At 41.1% G+C, this 18,813-nt stretch overlaps 2 protein-coding genes across 2 annotated transcripts; one reads left to right on the top strand and one right to left on the bottom strand.

Moving 5' to 3' along the window:
* Nucleotides 1–17: 17 nt before the first annotated feature.
* Nucleotides 18–4,328, bottom strand: LOC306698012 (uncharacterized protein F13E9.13, mitochondrial). The gene is made up of 6 exons (XM_079162149.1): nt 4,141–4,328; nt 3,717–3,799; nt 3,444–3,624; nt 3,154–3,304; nt 2,264–2,391; nt 18–260 (listed from the first exon to the last, which is right to left on the bottom strand). The coding sequence occupies exons 1-6, from the start codon at nt 4,211–4,213 to the stop codon at nt 70–72; spliced, it is 807 nt and encodes a 268-aa protein (XP_079018275.1). The 5' UTR covers nt 4,214–4,328; the 3' UTR covers nt 18–69.
* Nucleotides 4,329–5,076: 748 nt separating this feature from the next.
* On the top strand, nt 5,077–12,403 carry ccne1 (cyclin E1). Its single transcript, XM_079157293.1, has 12 exons — nt 5,077–5,162; nt 5,719–5,770; nt 6,017–6,104; nt 6,424–6,486; nt 6,827–6,993; nt 7,341–7,476; nt 8,207–8,353; nt 8,576–8,671; nt 8,879–9,013; nt 9,938–10,049; nt 10,153–10,310; nt 11,234–12,403. Exons 2-12 carry the CDS (start codon nt 5,757–5,759, stop codon nt 11,420–11,422), a joined length of 1,305 nt encoding a protein of 434 aa, XP_079013419.1. The 5' UTR covers nt 5,077–5,162; nt 5,719–5,756; the 3' UTR covers nt 11,423–12,403.
* Nucleotides 12,404–18,813: the final 6,410 nt, after the last annotated feature.

Here is an 18,813-nt window from a genome sequence, read left to right as displayed (position 1 = left end):
CGCAGTGGTAGTACAGGTATAATACAACGTGTTTAAGGCACTGGGGGCGATGACAGAAAAGATTCTCTCTCATTGTCGTAGGTCACGTATCTTTCCCATGAACCTCTTCACTTGCTCCGGGTCGACTGCGTCGGCCCAGTGGCCGCCCTCCTTGAAATGAGATCCGACGATCATTCCATGCGCATCGAGGTAGCGTTCGATGTTGTCGTAGGTCACTCCAGAACCTATCAGCACAGGGATTCTCACAGACTGGGAAACCTCTGCAAAAAGACAAGAAACAGCTTATTTTTTAAATACATACAGTTTATGGTTCCACAAATCCATGATAAGAGGAAAAAAAAGCAAAAATACCTAATGGTAATATTACGTCTTTCAAGGCATACAAAAAACGTGATCCTTCCCTTCTCTCACCTGCATGGAAGCATCTTCAGTACATTCTAACTAAATCTACACAAAGCAGAGCGTTACGATCAAGAACATTACTAATATGCTAAACTGCATCTTTAGGTTTACGGTTATATCGATGCAGCGTGCACTTTTTAAAACTGTGGGCCGGTCAATGAATGCTAATGTTCAGGATTTAATTTTCAAATGTCAAAAACTGCTCGAGGGGTTGAAATTGAAAAGGTTACAACATAGAAGTATTCAGGTATTGATCAGAAGTTGTCAATCTAATCCAGGCTGAAACTAAAATTTAGTTTCTTTAAAATAAATACTGTTTCTCCCTTCTGCGTTACTGCGTTTTTTTTTTTTTTGTCGGCGACTCACGTTTTCTCAGTCTTGGATAGGGAGGAGTGAGCGGAGGGGTATTCAGTGCATTGCAATCTGCAACCACACCGCTAGATGCCACCTAAATCCTACACACTGTCCCTTTAGGTCCATTTTAAATGACCGGGAAAAACAGCAATCATTGGTCAGTGTGATTTGTTCTGAAATTGTTACAGAAAATGTTACCTGTTTCTGCATTTAACTTCTTTTTTTGGTACAGCACACTAACTAAATATTGTTTTCCCCCTTTTATAGTGTGTGACAGTTGTATTTGTCTGTTTCTATTGTTTGTATTTATTGTTGTAGCAAAGTTTATGCTGCCTCTCTCTCTCTCTCTCTCTCTCTCTCTCTCTCTCTCTCTCTCTCTCTCTCTCTCTCTCTCTCTCTCTCTATATATATATATATATATATATATATATATATATATATATATATATATATATATATATATCTCACTCACACTCAGAGGAGCCTAAACCAAGAGAGGCTGTGATACACCCGGTGAACTTTGGACAGAGGAGGACCTCCACACTGACATGTGAGCTCCAGTATCATTCTGTCCGACCAGTGTCAGATATTTGTGTTACCGAGATAAACAGTGCACATGTGTGTGTGTGAGGGAAAGAGATGGGGGAGAGTGTGAGCGTGTGCATGTGTGTGTGTCAACACACATGCACTCGCGTCGCGTGCATTAACCCAGGCTGAGTGCCTGTTTAGCTCCAAGTGTTGACAGTCTTGTATGTCGTGTTGGAGACTGTTTAAAATAGCAGCCCTGGTGTTGCTATGAGATGGGCACGGTCGGATTCAAGACCCACTGACTAATTCTGGTAGACCACCACAATGTAAAAAATACTCCATTACAAGTGAAGTATTGAAAGTGCAGGTACTCGTAACAATGTGAGAGGGGCCAGTTTGTATAATAGTATTGGGTAAAGAGGTATTTAGATAAGTGTAAGTCTCAATACCACGATTTAAAAATACTAATTTACTCCAAGTCCTGCATTGAAAATGTTTTTTTTTTATGTAAAGGTATAGAAGTTAAATGTCCTTAAAGTATCAAACGTAAAAGGTGTTTTATGTTTTTGAATCAGACTTTGTAAAAACCATGTGTTGTACGTAAATCTTAATCTCCAAAGTAACTATAGCTGACTGGTTTTGTTGGCCAACAAGCTGTGAACATATTGACATATTATGAAGTAGATATGACAAACCTGCCAGCAAACAGAACACATCCAGTAGATATGGAGCAACATTAGCACATCTCAAGAGTTACAATCTTCTCTCATGGTATTACATTGTTAATTGGTTAGTTTAACTTGATTCATTGAAAAGACGAATGTCGAATCAATCTAATCAATGTTGAAAAGTAGCTTGTGTTGTGTTGCAGCCTTGTATTCCCGTCCAAATGTATTGCCAAAGCATTAAGCAGTGCATGATCAAAGCATTCACATGAATCCTGGTTAAACGGAGCAGGAAGCTGTTAAGCGGCGCTCACCTCTAAGTTCCCGCGGGTCAGCCTGCGCTCCGGTGGCCGCTCCCGTGACGATGAGTCCATCTGAGAGGAAGAACTCTGCGGCACGGGCCGTTTCCTCGATGCTCACGTCCGACGTCAGGGCATGGGAGCTGGGGACGACACAGTATGCACAAGTATGCACAGGCGGAGCAAAACTAGTCTGGGACAAAACCGAGATTAAGTCTGGACACCAGGTTTACATCAATCCGTCAGTCTGTCTCTCTGTCCCACACAGTCTTATATGACTTCTTATTTTTTTACTTAGTCAATATATTTGTCTGGAATCCTTCATATTTCTATATTAGAAATGAACAAATAAAGTAATGTATTTACGATATATGAATAAGGAGAATCAAATGAAACCAGGGACGTTCTGGTTATAGGGTATGCACCTTAACCGTTGGAACTCTCTTAGATTTAAGAGCATATTTCAAAAGAAACGATAGATATGTTTTATCCTTAAGTTTGAGTACCAATGAAGGATTTGTACTTTGAACATAAACTTAATTTTACTTTCAGCAGTTTGACAAATATGGGCCTTGATGTGATTTCTTTTTTTTTTAAACTACAAATTTAAAACCCTGCCCGACCCAATTGACAGCCACGGTCAGGCAAACTACTGACGAACTTTGTCAAGTTCAAAGCAATTTCTATGAATCTTCATCTACGAGCAGTAAACGGAGCTGGATCAGCAGTTAGTCCTGCCGTTGCCAATTATGTCAGTATCATGAGAGGAAAAAGTAGTTCCAAGTGAACCACTACAGTTGTATTCAGAGATATGAAGTGTCAAATATGCTTTCAGGCTTTTTTTTTCATATCAGTGGCTCATCAGGTTTGACATACTATTCAATCTGTACAGATGGCGATCTGACCTGTGCTTCTTTTTGATGTCGGTGAAGATCTGCACATGCTCAGCTCCGATCTGCTTGCGATATCTCAGTAAGTCCCCGGCGCAGGCATTCAGGAGACCCTCGTCGGCCACGTGAGAAAAGACGAAACCCTCCGCCCTGATGAAATCCAGACCTGTGACCACACAGTGATATTACAATACTATGGTTGACCTACCGACCTTAACCGAGTGTGACACACAAGTGGCTGACCTTTGACCTTTTGTAGCCTCATACACAGCACAACAACAATGTTAATGATGTAAAGACTGAACCTGAAGCCAGAGCTACGGCCAGGGCCTGCTGGTTGGCAGAAGACAGTATTTGCACTCCGAGCGGCAGGCGAGGACAGACGCTCCTCACAGCAGCGCATACTGCGGCCATACAGGCGGACACCTCAGGGCCCACAGAGAAGGAGTACGGGATATCGTGCATGTTCTCAATGATCACGCCATCCTGAGAGAGGGTTTTACGGGGAATGGTTACCGGCGTGCCCTGGAAGACTTCAAAATGTGTAAGGAATGTACACACGGTGTGAAATGACTTACAATCCCTGCATCACGGTAGATTTCTGCCTCCCTGCATGCTTCTTCAGTGATTTGGGACATTTTCATGCAACCCAGCGGGGTTCCTGAGATATCAGAAATTATAGCTCCCAAAATATGCAGTGATGCAATGCAACTAAGTACATTTACTCAAGAACAAATTGTACTTTACTTGAGTTATTCCATTTCATTCCACTTTACACTTTTACTCCACAATTCAAAGATAATATTGTAGGTTTTTACTCAGCTATGTTAATTTGTTATAGTAAATAGTTACTTTACAAATTTGCCACACAAAACTACAGGACAGTTTTTTCACAGTGTGGTTTTGCTGCTTACTTGAGTTAGGCAACTGAATACTTCCTCTGCCACTGCTAAATGTACATTTGAACATTGAAGGACACAGGTCAGTGCAGTCTTAGTTTACCTGGTAAGGCTTTAACATGAACCATTCCAATAACCACGGGTTTTAGGCGTCCAAAAAGATCCAAAAACTTCATGATCCCGTTTTTCGTGGAGCAACCAGAGAGCAGAGAAAGAAAAAAATCTTGTTTTTGTCTTTCTAAGCGTGGGGATCACATGACCGGCCAAGGGTCAACTTTAGTAAATCAAACAAAAAACAATTTAAATAATAAACCGTCTCCAAAAGATAGTGCAGAAAACAACTGTTTCTCACTGCAACTGGATTAAACAAATTTGTTTTCACTGCATTAAGTTAATAGAAATAAGTGTTTACGTTACGTGATTGCGGTAGGGACGTATAGATACTGCGACCCATGCTGGAAATGGGCGCCCTAACCCGGCAGAAGCATCGGCGGGCTAACATTGCTGATTTTTAGCTAAATAACAGATGCGCCTACGGTGACAGTGAGAGACAACAACGCGTGGAGTCCACACAACGAATAGGCCCTATTACTTCGCCATAATTCGGTCGCGTTACTCTTTATTTTAGATTTAATCGCAAGGACTACGGCTTTGTTTACATCCGACAGACTAGCCACGCGGTTCCCGGGCACTTCCTCTTTGGAAGCCCCGCCCCCTGCAGCTGTCACCGCAGCGGTCCCGCCTCCTCGTTTTGTTAACTTTATAAACGTATTTTTCCTTTTCTTTATCGCAATATTCGCCGACTATATAGAAACTACGTGCTCTGCACGCGATATAGAGTCGAAACTGGGGTGAACTGAGTGGATATTTTAGCATAAAGAGGCGGTGGAGCTGGAGGTTTAGCGCCAAGTTAAATCCACTCCTCTCTGACGTTGACGCTTCAAGTCATCTGTTCTCTACAAGGCGCCAGCTCAGAGGAACTAGCCCGGCCTGGATGCACACACACGGAGAGAGAGAGAGACAGAGCACCCCCCGAGTCTGAACAACAAGTCTGTGAAGTTACACACTATCCATATTAGCTTTTAAGACGTGGATAAGAGTGAACTTCAAGGGCGGAATCTTGAGGTGAGTGGTTGAAACGCTACGTTTACCGTCGAGTAAGCTATGTCGAGCTGCAACTTTTTTTGTAGCTGCTCCGACTTGAATGCTAACTTAACCAAACACCGCAACAAGTTGGACAATGAGTTAAAGGTTTGTTCGGATGTTCACACGTTTAAACGACGCATTGTTTCAAACCGGGTGTTCGGTGTCGTCGCTGTTAAACGGTGAATTGAGACAACACAGGCCGCCTCAGCTGTGCCTGTCGTTAGGCCATTATGTGGCGAGCCAGCTGTCCAAAGTTATTGGGGGGAAATAACCAGCTTAGCCTTAAAAATACGCGAAATAACAACGTTGAGCGGCTAACATAGTGTCTGATGTTATTCGGTGGTTAGTTTCACGAGTGTACTTGTGTTACGTGGTGCTCTTTTTCGCGACTTTTAACACCGCGTACCGTTTCCATTTCCCCGCGCCAGACTGCGTCGGGCTTTGTCAGAAGGAGGGAGTTGAGAGTGGGGGTTGGGAGTGAATTAAATGCTTGTTTTAAACCCTAAAATATAACTCAAACATTTCTCATTCACAGGTTTACTCCGAAACGGACACATACCCCAACTATATATAATGCGAGGAAAACGGTGAGTTGGCTATTTGTTTCATTCATGGCTCTTTTTAAGCGCCTCAATCAAAGTGTGTGTGTGTGTGTGAGAGTGTGACGACAGAAAAGCAAAGTTGAGTGGATGGAGCTTTAGCCATCCGGCTAGTTAGCTCGATGCTATGGGATCTTATTTTGGCCACATTCACATATTTAGCTTGTTAACGTGTTTTGTGTCAACTCTTGGGAGACTCACGGCGTGTACGTGTTTCTTCTGTGCCGCTTACAGGGAAGAGACAGAACCGACGTCTGTTGCTCCCGAGGCGCCCACAGAAACTACAGTACGACCGAGAAAGAGGAAGGCAGATGTTGCCATTGTAAGTAACATTGGTGTGAAAAGGCTTGGAGACGAGCCGAGAAGTGGCCGACACAGCAACTTAGCCGTGGCTAGGTTGCTAATGTCCAAGTAGGGCCTACTTGAACAACTCAAATATAAAACTGCTGTTGCATATAATCATCATTGCTAGCAACTAAGTGAAGTATAACTGATTGATGCAGCTGATATTGTATTGCATATGACTACTGCATAGTTCATCATATTATATATTTTTTTATTGGCGCTTAAACACTGACCAGTTCTGTGAGGTTTGATCTGAATCACACAATGAATGAATGTCCTCTTTTGCTGTCCTCCAGTATTTACAGGATCTGGATGAGGAGGTAGCAGAGATGACCAAGAAGAAGCAGCGTGACTGCGAGGTATGCTTTGTGATCTTTTTCCACATTCGGTCAAGTCTCAACCAGCGCTTCGGTTCTCTTAACGTATCAGTGGCGTTTTTACTTCTTGGCTTAATTGTATCAAATGCAACACAACTATGAACTTGGTTGCTCATTCCAAGGGTCCTTATTTGCTGATCTGTTGTTAATTCTGCCTCAACTAGCTCTCCACTCTCTTGCTAGGTGTGTCTATAGTTTCTTATCAGGATTCAATGTTCGCAGTGAGCTTGGCAGCAGAGTTTTACCTCTGCTGCAACGTGTTTCAGTACTGTGACTTCACCCTCACGTTTTCTGTGTGTCATCGCTTTGCTCTCCCGTGAAGGTGGACTGGAGTCCCGATGCCAGTTACACAAGTCCCCAGAGGTGGATCCCCACACCTGATCAGGAAGAGGACCAACCCGTCGCCCTGATAAACGTGGGTTTCCCCCACTACAACTTCAACAACGTGTTTGTAACTCCCGTACGTTGCGCACCGCTTCCTGCGCTGTGGTGAGTACTGTTGATTTTCTCAGGTTAGGCTCCACATCATGCCGCCACCGGTTCTACCTAATCACACACACATGGGAGGGTCAGCCTATTGCCAAAGCTTAGCCTGTCGTCTTTCACTACATTCCCTTTTCTGTAGTTGTGGCTAGCAGTTTTCTCCTTTGCCATTTTTTAATCACTACCTCCTTAACTAGGGCTAAAATACAGCCCTGTAGGAACTAGATTGAAAAGTGTCAACTCCATCTCGTGGTCAATGTATCTGACTGTCCAAGAAAAATCCTACTTCAAATGCAAGTGATTGTTGTACCATTTAATTTTGACCATGCTGTCCATCTCTGTTTTATTCTCAGCTGGGCCAGTAAGGATGTGGTGTGGAACAACATGTTGGAGAAGGATAAGACCTACAGCAGGGACGTCCACGTGATGGACAAACATCCTCACCTGCAGCCCAAGATGAGGGCAGTTCTCCTGGACTGGCTCATGGAGGTCTGTCGCGTGTGTCTTATTGACCAGTTCAACATCTCTTTGTGACAACACCACTGTAAACAAAGCGCGTAATGCTGGTAGTTTCAGCTTTGGGGGGGAGGGGGAGTAAATGCTGCATAACCATCTACTGACTTGCACATTATGGTTAATTTGACTCTCATGCGTTCTGTTTCACACTAAGTTTCATGTAGAACTAACTCGTAATGTACTGACGCTCGTGGAAACTACGATGCGGACAACAACACGAGGCTCTTACACAGCTTTCAGTCAAGTAGTACCCAAAAGGTCTCTGGTGTGGCATTGAGGAAAAACACTGTTCTAAACATTGTAAGTCACATACTGTCAAAATGTACAACATGGAAGCAATTTGTGACATTTCTAAATATTGATGGTAAGACAAGAAACACAAGTAACTCCTTTTTTTAAGCAACACATTCATAGCTTAGAGTTTCCCCTGTCTTCACCTCTTCTGAATCTTTGCTCCAGGCTCAGTAAAGGAGTATAAAATAGGAAAGACGGTAGTTGGCAGGGATATAAATGGCTCTTCCAAGTAGCAATAAAGCTTTTCCTGAGACAATCTTCTCCTGATACATGTTCCGTCATTACCGTGACCGTCCTGATACCTTTTTTTTTAAATGTCCATAGTGCACTCTCGCATGCGAACCTACCGGTGAATATGGTTTGAAGTCGCGTGCGTGCATTGATGTCCTGTTTGTGTGCATGTTTTTAGGTGAGTGAGGTGTACAAACTGCACCGGGAGTCGTACCACCTCGCCCAGGACTACTTCGATCGCTTCATGGCCACGCAGAGAAACGTCTTCAAGTCAACGCTGCAGCTCATCGGCATCACCTGTCTCTTCATCGCTGCCAAAGTAGAGGTAAGAAGTGTTCGAGACACACAGTGAGACGACAAAGCACAAATCTCTGGGTGTTACGTAGCCTGCAGTTCTTTCTGGTCTGTGTTGTGGGCTAGCTTGCTTTAGGGGCTTCATCTTAGTTGCACTACCTCTTTTTACAATATGTGGTTTGGTTTGATTGGTTGTAATAATGCTTATCTCTTGTGTGTTTTTTTTCTTTCTTCTTTTTTCTCCATCCCCCAGGAGATGTATCCTCCCAAAGTCCACCAGTTTGCCTATGTTACAGACGAAGCCTGCACTGAAGATGAGATTCTCAGCATGGAAATCATTATAATGAAGGTAAAGAATGTGCACACATCAATCAATTGGCCCTTAGTTTGCTGAATCACTAAAGGTAGACGACAGGTGTTCTCTTGTCACAGCCCTGGAGCAGAGGACAGTCATGAGTTCATCTAGATTGAAGTTGCAATCAGCCGTACTGCTGTTGGTGATGGTTTTTCTCCAACACTGCACGTTGTCTGCTCTTTCTCTCCGTTTCTACCACAGGAGCTGAAGTGGAGTCTCAGCCCACAGACTCCCATCTCCTGGCTCAATGTTTACATGCAGGTGGCCTACCTGAAGGACACCGACGAGCTGCTCATCCCCAGATATCCCCAGACCACCTTCACACAAATCGCAGAGGTATGTCGTGCGTGTCTCTTTTTTTTTTGCCTCACTGATCAAAGAACCTCTTCAGTAACACAAAGCATTGACCGAAACAGGAGGCTTTGAGTAGATTTGCACAGTTCAGTTTAGTTTGACACGCGTTTCAACCGTGTGAGTTGTCATGAGGGACCAAGTGTGTGTTTAATTGTGAACCCCCCCCCCCACCTGCTTTCATTCGCAGACCGGTGTCTTGCTGTTCTTTTTCCATATCCCACTCAATTACCTGTCTGTTTCGCAGCCTTTTTCTTTTGTCCAAGGAAGTGACAAAGTTAACCGTGAGAGTGAAATCAAAAGCACTGAGTTTTTGCTGGCTGTCTAAAAAAACTAAACGAGAGAGAGAGAACGCAACTTTATAGTTCACAGTTCCACCTAGCGGCACCAACATCGTTCCTCTTTCGCGTCGCCATGTTTACAGTTGAAAAGCGCTCTGCTTCTATTGGTCAAAGTCACGGCGGGGGCACGTCATGGAAGGCAAAATAAAATGAATTTAAACATGCTGGTCTTTCTGCCGGGAGGTGGCGAGGCGTCCCACAGGCGCCGTCGACTGTGACGCACTACATGAGAGAGAGTGATTGATTATGGTTCCCACTCCGAGCAGACACCCTACGTCTCCAGTCGGGCTATAATTTAGACTGATGTGGTGTCGTCGGAACCCGTCTTTAGTACCATCCAGTGAATACTAAGACATCAAAGTTCCACTTGTTGCTGCCCTACAGTTGCGAGCTCCGCAGTTCAGCTTTCAGAGAAAATGAAGTCTTATTTATTCAGAAATCTATGATACACACAGTATTTATGTAAATACCACGGACGATTTTGTCGTGGCTAATGAGTATTTGCAGTACTAATTTTGAGATATGCTCCGATATTTATAGTTGTTTTTCTCTGTTTTCTTTTCTCTAGTTGTTGGACCTGTGTATGCTCGACGTGCGATGCCTTGAGTTTTCCAACGGCATCCTTGCTGCTTCAGCCCTGTTTCACTTCTCCTCTCTGGAGCTGGTGGAAAATGTCTCTGGTAAGAACAAAGTTTTTCTTTTATTCTTATAGAATAATGTTTTTCGTATTTCCTGGTTGTGTTGCCCCGAGGTCTCACGCCGCTCCTCCTTGTGTCCTTGCAGCTCTGAAGAGGGTGGAGGTGGAGCAGTGCGTGAGGTGGATGGTGCCGTTCGCCATGGCGCTGCGGGAGGTTGGTGGGTCGTCCATGAAAACATTTGCAGGAATCCCCGCAGATGACGTGCACAACATCCAGACCCATGCGTCCTACATCACGTGGATGGTAAGTGAAGTTATCGCAATAAATAAGAAAATGCTGGGAAAAAAAAGGTGCTGTTTGAGGCATTTATCTATAGTGTGTTACCCACAGTAGATGTTTGAAGAAACAGACGGGAGTATCAGCACAGGAGTGAAGCAATGTACACAATCCTATCTGTTTAGGTGTACGCTATATTTAGAATATTTCCTCAAAGCCAGCAAATAGTATTTTTACCTTGCAGAACTTGGGGGTTCCTGGTCTTTGACAGTTTAGTTTGTTTTTGTCAATTAAGAGTTAGTCGCACATTAACAAAAAACCCAAATCGATCGAGGGAGGGGCAGATCGGCATCCCCTGAGTTCTGTAAAGGGAAAGTTCTGGTGTCTTTTTGGATATGGTGGCTTCAGTCCCCCATCAGAAAGGTAATGCGGTGAAGATATTTTAAATGTTGTGTACACTTGAACTGATAGTGATGTTACTTGTTCAAATGTTTTAAGTTTCACTGCTGCCGCTGTCCACCGCTTTGCTTTGCTTACTGTCTGCATCTCCATACTAGGGGGGGGCGTGTCGACCGCAGGTGATGCACTGACAATAGACCTCATACAACCCCACTTTAAAACAGTCCCAACTGTCTCTTTTCAAAACGGGTGGGAGCATTTAACCTACAACTGAACACATCTGAAATTCTGTATAAATACTCAACCTTAAATATTTTGACTCAGACGCACGTCTACTCCTATATTGAAAATTTCACATCATGCAAATATTTCACTTGCAGTATGTGTCTGTACACTTGAAATGTCCACAGTGTGCTGGTACAATTTGCATAATAGACCCAATGGGCTTCCAATGGTGACGTTACAAAATCCTGCGATAAGCTCGAGGAAAGCTTAGCCCCCCCCCAGTCTAATGACAGCATGGTTAATCTGTGTGTTTCTGCTGTGTACAGGACAAGGCCTACTCTTACCAGGATGTGGAGTTGGAGCGTCACGTCAACTGCCCTGTACCTTCAGGTGTCCTGACTCCGCCCCAGAGCAGCGAGAAAAGCGAAGAGTCGGTCCGCGTGGATGCCGCAGTGCTGAAGATCCGGCCCAGGATTCGTACTCCATCCCCACAGCGGCACCTTCCGAAGCAGTGAAGCAAACACTGAAACTGCCGAGACGACGGCAAAATCCTAATTCAGAGTTTTATGTTTTAGCTGCAAGCGGAAGAAAGTGTGTTTTTACTCTGAACAGCGGCACCACTGCAGTACCTGTGCACACATGTCCGATGGATTTTCAGTGGGGAAACATTGATGGAAATATAATTATTTTATTTCCCCTTTCAAAGCCATGCTGATTACTTGGATCCAGATGTTTTTAAATGTCTCTGCCGTGGGTGCATACATGGACTTCGACTAAATTGGAGAAACACTGACGCACAGTGAGCAAATGGATTGGATGGCCCCTAACCTCACAGGAATGGTACCTATTTAACCCTCCAGTTAAAACACACAGTGAAGGGCTGTTAGTGATGGCATGGCCCAAAAGGAGATATATATATATATTATTATTTTTTTTTTTAATGGCATTGCTCGCATTAATTACCAATAACACCTACATTTTGTGGTTGCCATTTTTATTTTCTATGCAGACGCCAAATTGAATGGACAGTTTTTGGAGTCTCTACTTGATTTATAGTGTGTGTGTGTGTGTGTGTGTGTGTGTGTGTGTGTGTGTGTTTGGGGGAGGGTGATTGCTGTTTTTAATCTATTAGTGGCTTCATTTGCCCAAAAACTATTCCTAGGGTCATATTTGGCTCTTTGTGCTGCTATAAAAGTGGGCTTTGCATAATGGAAGGGGAAGAGAGAGAGAGTGTGTGTGTGTGTGCGTGTGCGCGTGTGTTTTTGTTTCTACTCTTGCCATTTGATTGGACAAAACACGGCCATGTTTTGCTGAGGGACCAGTAGCTTGGCTACCTAAATGGACAAGTGAACCAGCCAGGCTTCAGAAGCTGAAATATTGATTGTATTTAACTTTTAATTAATTTCTTTTTTTTTTTATCCCAACCTGCATTTTGTCCCCCCACCACCAAAATGTAAGATTTTTATTTGACTTTTTAAAATAAAATGCTGCTACATATTTTTCATTTAAGGACCGTTTCTGAGGACTTTGCTTAATTATATCTGTTTTTATGTAATAGCTTTTCTCTGATGAGACATTCTGACAAATGTTTTCATGAAATCCTAATGGTGTCAATATGCCATTTTAGTGTGTAGCTTCCATGCAGTCACGTTATAACGGATGCATGTCTACTTCATTCCACCAGATGTCAGTATGGCGCTGTCAGTTTGGATGCCGCTTATATGTTCTCACCAAGAAAGAGAAACATGCAAATATACCATCAAAGAAAACATTGAGCAGATCATGTGAGATATAAGATACTGAAAAGATATGAAGACCACTCAGTTCAGGGTCCAGTTATCATCGGCCAAACCGCAATTCATTTGTAAATTAATAACTGAAATGTTAGACCGTGCGGTTTTAGTATTTCTTTTTTTTTTTGGCAATCTTAAAAAAAAAAAAAAGATTCCAAAGTTGTGCGGTAAACCTAAATGTGTGAAGTAAGGTGTAAAATGCATTTTTTTTTTTTTTTTTTTTTTTAAATATGTAATGGTGTGTAAAAATGTACAGATTTTATTGCTTTTATACTTTTGAAAATATATCAAAAATATAATTTTAACTCCATTTGACACTATGTAGCTCAAGGTTGTTCTCCTTATCAAACACTCTCGTAAGCTTCAATTTAAAAGATACTGTTACCACTTTTAATATTGAATACACAATCTGCCAGGGTCCGCCGAGCATGTCGGGAGAGGGAGCGTGGGAATTCTGCGGGGTCCGTGCCCACGGCAGAGCGCCCGCTATCGGCTGTCCTTAAGTGTTCACGCACCCCTGCATGCGGAGCCTCCCAACAGGCTTTGCAGGCCCTGACTAGACTCTCACATCGTCATGACTGCCTCTCCAGCTCCAGCCTCCACATTTTTACGGAAAGTGCCAATAATTGAAATCTACACTGTTGAGATCTCGCTTCAAAAAAGCTAAGCTGATGTGTCAATCGTTCAATATTTCTGTAGAACGAGTCTCCCGCATAGCAGTAGCTTATTTAAGATATGTATTTACATGTTAAGGATACTAGTTGGTCAAGGGATGCAAACATCTTTCCGTATCAGGCCAAATGTGTGCACGCATTTAACAAATACTGTAAATAAATATTATTAATATTCAAACAAGAACTTCAATCATCCACCGATGAACTCCGGGCTTTACGTTTACAGAAAGTATTAAGTCTCCTCAGAGACTGCTAAAAATTGCCATAGCTGACTATATTTCAAGTCATCTTGGCGGGGTATTGGGTTAAGTTTTCAACCAGCAACAATCACGTCTCAGTAAAACTTCATAGACTATGAAATTGCCTCTGCGAAGGGATGCCTATGGCTCCAAAAAGATTCAACTGTATCTGGTCCGACACTCACAAAACACATGGTGCAATGCTAGAACCTCACAGGGTGTCCGGTCATGCTAATGGTGTATGTGATTGGCTTGTTGACTGCAAGCCACGCCTTCTCCATGAAATGGCAGTCATGGCTGGATGAAGAAATAACACACCCTTAGGATAACCTACTTAGTGAGAGTACTTTGGTAAGCAAAGATAATAATGGACAGGTGTATTTGATCATGAATTCTAACCTGTTGAAAAAGCTGGTAGACTGTAGACAGAAAATGCAAAAAAAGTTCATCTCTTTGGTGGATATTCAAACAAGAACTTCAATCATTCTACCGATATTCTCCGATCTTTACATTTATACAAAGTATTAAGTCTACTCAGAGACTGCTAAAAATTGCCATAGCTGACTATATTTCAAGTCATAACTTTACTTAAGTTACTTTATTTTTAAAGTTGCTTTTTTAGTTACTTTACTTTTAAAGTTACTTTTTTAGTTACTTTACTTTTTTAGTTACTTTTAAAGTTACTTTACTTTTAAAGTTACTTTTTTAGTTACTTTACTTTTAAAGTTACTTTTTTAGTTACTTTACTTTTTTAGTTACTTTTAAAGTTACTTTTTTAGTTACTTTACTTTTTTAGTTACTTTTAAAGTTACTTTACTTTTAAAGTTACTTTTTTAGTTACTTTACTTTTTTAGTTACTTTTTTAGTTACTTTACTTTTAGAGTTACTTTTTTAGTTACTTTACTTTTAAAGTTACTTTTTTAGTTACTTTACTTTTAAAGTTACTTTACTTTTAAAGTTACTTTTTTAGTTACTTTATTTTTATTTGAAAAACTCTTATTCCATATCCCTGTAGTGTTGATTCAGAGTAAGCACTGCATTAATTACAACACCTTGCACATTTGGAAAACCAAAACTAGATATATCTTTAATTTCAACCAACATATAAACAGTACAGTACACTACCTTACAGGTTTGGAGAATAGAAGTCTGTGTTCAGTGCATAATGTGCATGGCATGGGAGAAGATACATTCATCACCAGGTTGACCACAGCTGGCCGCTTCACTCCTCTGTGTCGGAGCTGTCTGCTGCGTCGGTGTTGTGGGTCAGCATGTAGTTGTCGATGGAGGGGCAGTTGTGGATGGAGTAACGCAGACGCTCAGCGAGGATGACCTGGCTCGTGTAAGGGGGCAGGCGAAACAGGAAGAAGCAGGTCTGTGCAGTAGGGAGGCCGTTGACGGGCTGTAGGACATGATAGGGGGAAAAAGTTTAGTAGTTTGTACTATTGATATGTTTGCCCTCGTCAACAGGCTCGTTATTTCCGTTAGCGATGACCTCACCCTATCAACCTTGATGATTTGGAACTTCTGCGTGATATCAGCTGGGTTGGAAGGCAACCTGGACCGGCCAGAGACGAAACGGAGGAAAAGCACTCGCTCCTCATTGGTGAACTCCTCCAGGCTACCTAATGTTCATCAGGCCTTATCCCGCCTTTCTGTCCTGCTGTAAAACTGTCACCTTACTCTCCTGATATCAAAGCCTTTTTGTACTACTGCACCTGACCTGCATATAGTTTGATTTATTTTAGGTACTGAAGTTGTAAAAGTTCCTTTTAAAAGAAAATGCCTTTTGTAAATAGTAATTACTGCAATTTAAATATTTTCCTTTATTGTTTTTATATTATGCATATAAGAACATGAAAGTGTATTTTATTACAGACGTATTGTTTTTACCTTGTTTTCATCGGTCAGTTTATGTATTGGATGCTTCTGGACTTCCGTGTGTTCAGTGAATTATGTGCAAATGCAGTAAAGAAAAGAATTTAATGATGAAACCCAATTGTGTTTTTTCAGTTTGTTCTACTGGGGTTAAAGTCGAAAAACAGTCAAAAAAGTCATTCAATCAGGAGAGACTTCATTAGAATTTCACAATAATTTATTACACATTGTACAAATGTGAATAGTGCAACGTCTTTGGCGATTGGACTCCATCCTGAAGGAAGACAATCGATGTTGATGAAGGGAGTTGCTGCGGAGTTATAAACAGCATAGTATAGGATGTCGAAAAAAGTCATGAAAAAGTCAGTGTACCATGTCGAAAAGTCATAACTTTACTTAAGTTACTTTATTTTTAAAGTTGCTTTTTTAGTTACTTTACTTTTAAAGTTACTTTTTTAGTTACTTTACTTTTTTAGTTACTTTTAAAGTTACTTTACTTTTAAAGTTACTTTTTTAGTTACTTTACTTTTAAAGTTACTTTTTTAGTTACTTTACTTTTTTAGTTACTTTTAAAGTTACTTTACTTTTAAAGTTACTTTTTTAGTTACTTTACTTTTTTAGTTACTTTTTTAGTTACTTTACTTTTTTAGTTACTTTTAAAGTTACTTTACTTTTAAAGTTACTTTTTTAGTTACTTTACTTTTTTAGTTACTTTTAAAGTTACTTTACTTTTAAAGTTACTTTTTTAGTTACTTTACTTTTAGAGTTACTTTTTTAGTTACTTTACTTTTAAAGTTACTTTTTTAGTTACTTTACTTTTAAAGTTACTTTTTTAGTTACTTTACTTTTAAAGTTACTTTACTTTTAAAGTTACTTTTTTAGTTACTTTATTTTTATTTGAAAAACTCTTATTCGTATCCCTGTAGTGTTGATTCAGAGTAAGCACTGCATTAATTACAACACCTTGCACATTTGGAAAACCAAAACTACACATATCTTTAATTTCAACCAACATATAAACAGTACAGTACACTACCTTACAGGTTTGGCGAATAGAAGTCTGTGTTCAGTGCATAATGTGCATGGCATGGGAGAAGATACATTCATCACCAGGTTGACCACAGCTGGCCGCTTCACTCCTCTGTGTCGGAGCTGTCTGCTGCGTCGGTGTTGTGGGTCAGCATGTAGTTGTCGATGGAGGGGCAGTTGTGGATGGAGTAACGCAGACGCTCAGCGAGGATGACCTGGCTCGTGTAAGGGGGCAGGCGAAAAAGGAAGAAGCAGGTCTGTGCAGTAGGGAGGCCGTTGACGGGCTGTAGGACATGATAGGGGGAAAAAGTTTAGTAGTTTGTACTATTGATATGTTTGCCCTCGTCAACAGGCTCGTTATTTCCGTTAGCGATGACCTCACCCTATCAACCTTGATGATTTGGAACTTCTGCGTGATATCAGCTGGGTTGGAAGGCAACCTGGACCGGCCAGAGACGAAACGGAGGAAAAGCACTCGCTCCTCATTGGTGAACTCCTCCAGGCTACCTAATGTTCATCAGGCCTTATCCCGCCTTTCTGTCCTGCTGTAAAACTGTTGTCAGTCATGGCTGGATGAAGAAATAACACACCCTTAGGATAACCTACTTAGTGAGAGTACTTTGGTAAGCAAAGATAATAATGGACAGGTGTATTTGATCATGAATTCTAACCTGTTGAAAAAGCTGGTAGACTGAAAACCCCCAAAAAGTTAATCTCTTTGGTGGATATTCAAACAAGAACTTCAATCATCCTACCGATGAACTCCGGGCTTTACGTTTACAGAAAGTATCAAGTCTCCTGAGAGACTGCTAAAAATTGCCATAGCTGACTATATTTCAAGTCATCTTGGCAGGGTATTGGGTTAAGTTTTCAACCAGCAACAATCACGTCTCAGTAAAACTTCATAGACTATGAAATTGCCTCTGCGAAGGGATGCCTATGGCTCCCAAAAGATTCAACTGTATCTGGTCCGACACTCACAAAACACATGGTGCAATCCTAGAACCTCACAGGGTATTCGGTCATGCTAATGGTGCATGTGATTGGCTTGTTGACTGCAAACCACGCCTTCTCCATGAAATGGCAGTCATGGCTGGATGAAGAAATAACACACCCTTAGGATAACCTACTTAGTGAGAGTACTTTGGTAAGCAAAGATAATAATGGACAGGTGTATTTGATCATGAATTCTAACCTGTTGAAAAAGCTGGTAGACTGTAGACAGAAAACGCAAAAAAAGTTCATCTCTTTGGTGGATATTCAAACAAGAACTTCAATCATTCTACCGATATTCTCCGATCTTTACATTTATACAAAGTATTAAGTCTCCTCAGAGACTGCTAAAAATTGCCATAGCTGACTATATTTCAAGTCATAACTTTACTTAAGTTACTTTATTTTTAAAGTTGCTTTTTTAGTTACTTTACTTTTAAAGTTACTTTTTTAGTTACTTTACTTTTTTAGTTACTTTTAAAGTTACTTTACTTTTAAAGTTACTTTTTTAGTTACTTTACTTTTAAAGTTACTTTGTTAGTTACTTTACTTTTTTAGTTACTTTTAAAGTTACTTTACTTTTAAAGTTACTTTTTTAGTTACTTTACTTTTTTAGTTACTTTTAAAGTTACTTTACTTTTAAAGTTACTTTTTTAGTTACTTTACTTTTAGAGTTACTTTTTTAGTTACTTTTTTAGTTACTTTACCTTTAAAGTTACTTTTTTAGTTACTTTACTTTTAAAGTTGCTTTTTTAGTTACTTTACTTTTAAAGTTACTTTTTTAGTTACTTTACTTTTAAAGTTACTTTACTTTTAAAGTTACTTTTTTAGTTACTTTATTTTTATTTGAAAAACTCTTATTCCGTATCCCTGTAGTGTTGATTCAGAGTAAGCACTGCATTAATTACAACACCTTGCACATTTGGAAAACCAAAACTACACATATCTTTAATTTCAACCAACATATAAACAGTACAGTACACTACCTTACAGGTTTGGCGAATAGAAGTCTGTGTTCAGTGCATAATGTGCATGGCATGGGAGAAGATACATTCATCACCAGGTTGACCACAGCTGGCCGCTTCACTCCTCTGTGTCGGAGCTGTCTGCTGCGTCGGTGTTGTGGGTCAGCATGTAGTTGTCGATGGAGGGGCAGTTGTGGATGGAGTAACGCAGACGCTCAGCGAGGATGACCTGGCTCGTGTAAGGGGGCAGGCGAAACAGGAAGAAGCAGGTCTGTGCAGTAGGGAGGCCGTTGACGGGCTGTAGGACATGATAGGGGGAAAAAGTTTAGTAGTTT

Source organism: Pholis gunnellus (genome assembly GCF_910591455.1).
Source record: "Pholis gunnellus genome assembly, chromosome: 1".
In the NCBI taxonomy this organism is placed as follows: Eukaryota; Metazoa; Chordata; class Actinopteri; order Perciformes; family Pholidae; genus Pholis; species Pholis gunnellus.
This window is presented reverse-complemented; position numbering and strand designations above follow the sequence as displayed.

Coding starts and splice junctions, on each gene's coding strand:
- ccne1 (XM_079157293.1), top strand. Junction 6,105..6,423: donor GGAAGGCAGATGTTGCCATT/GTAAGTAACATT, acceptor GCTGTCCTCCAG/TATTTACAGGATCTGGATGA. Junction 9,014..9,937: donor CCTTCACACAAATCGCAGAG/GTATGTCGTGCG, acceptor TCTTTTCTCTAG/TTGTTGGACCTGTGTATGCT.
- LOC306698012 (XM_079162149.1), bottom strand. CDS start 4,213: ATGAAGTTTTTGGATCTTTTTGGACGCCTAAAACCCGTGGTTATTGGA. Junction 3,800..4,140: donor TCATGTTAAAGCCTTACCAG/GTAAACTAAGAC, acceptor CTGATATCTCAG/GAACCCCGCTGGGTTGCATG. Junction 261..2,263: donor TGACCCGCGGGAACTTAGAG/GTGAGCGCCGCT, acceptor GTCTTTTTGCAG/AGGTTTCCCAGTCTGTGAGA.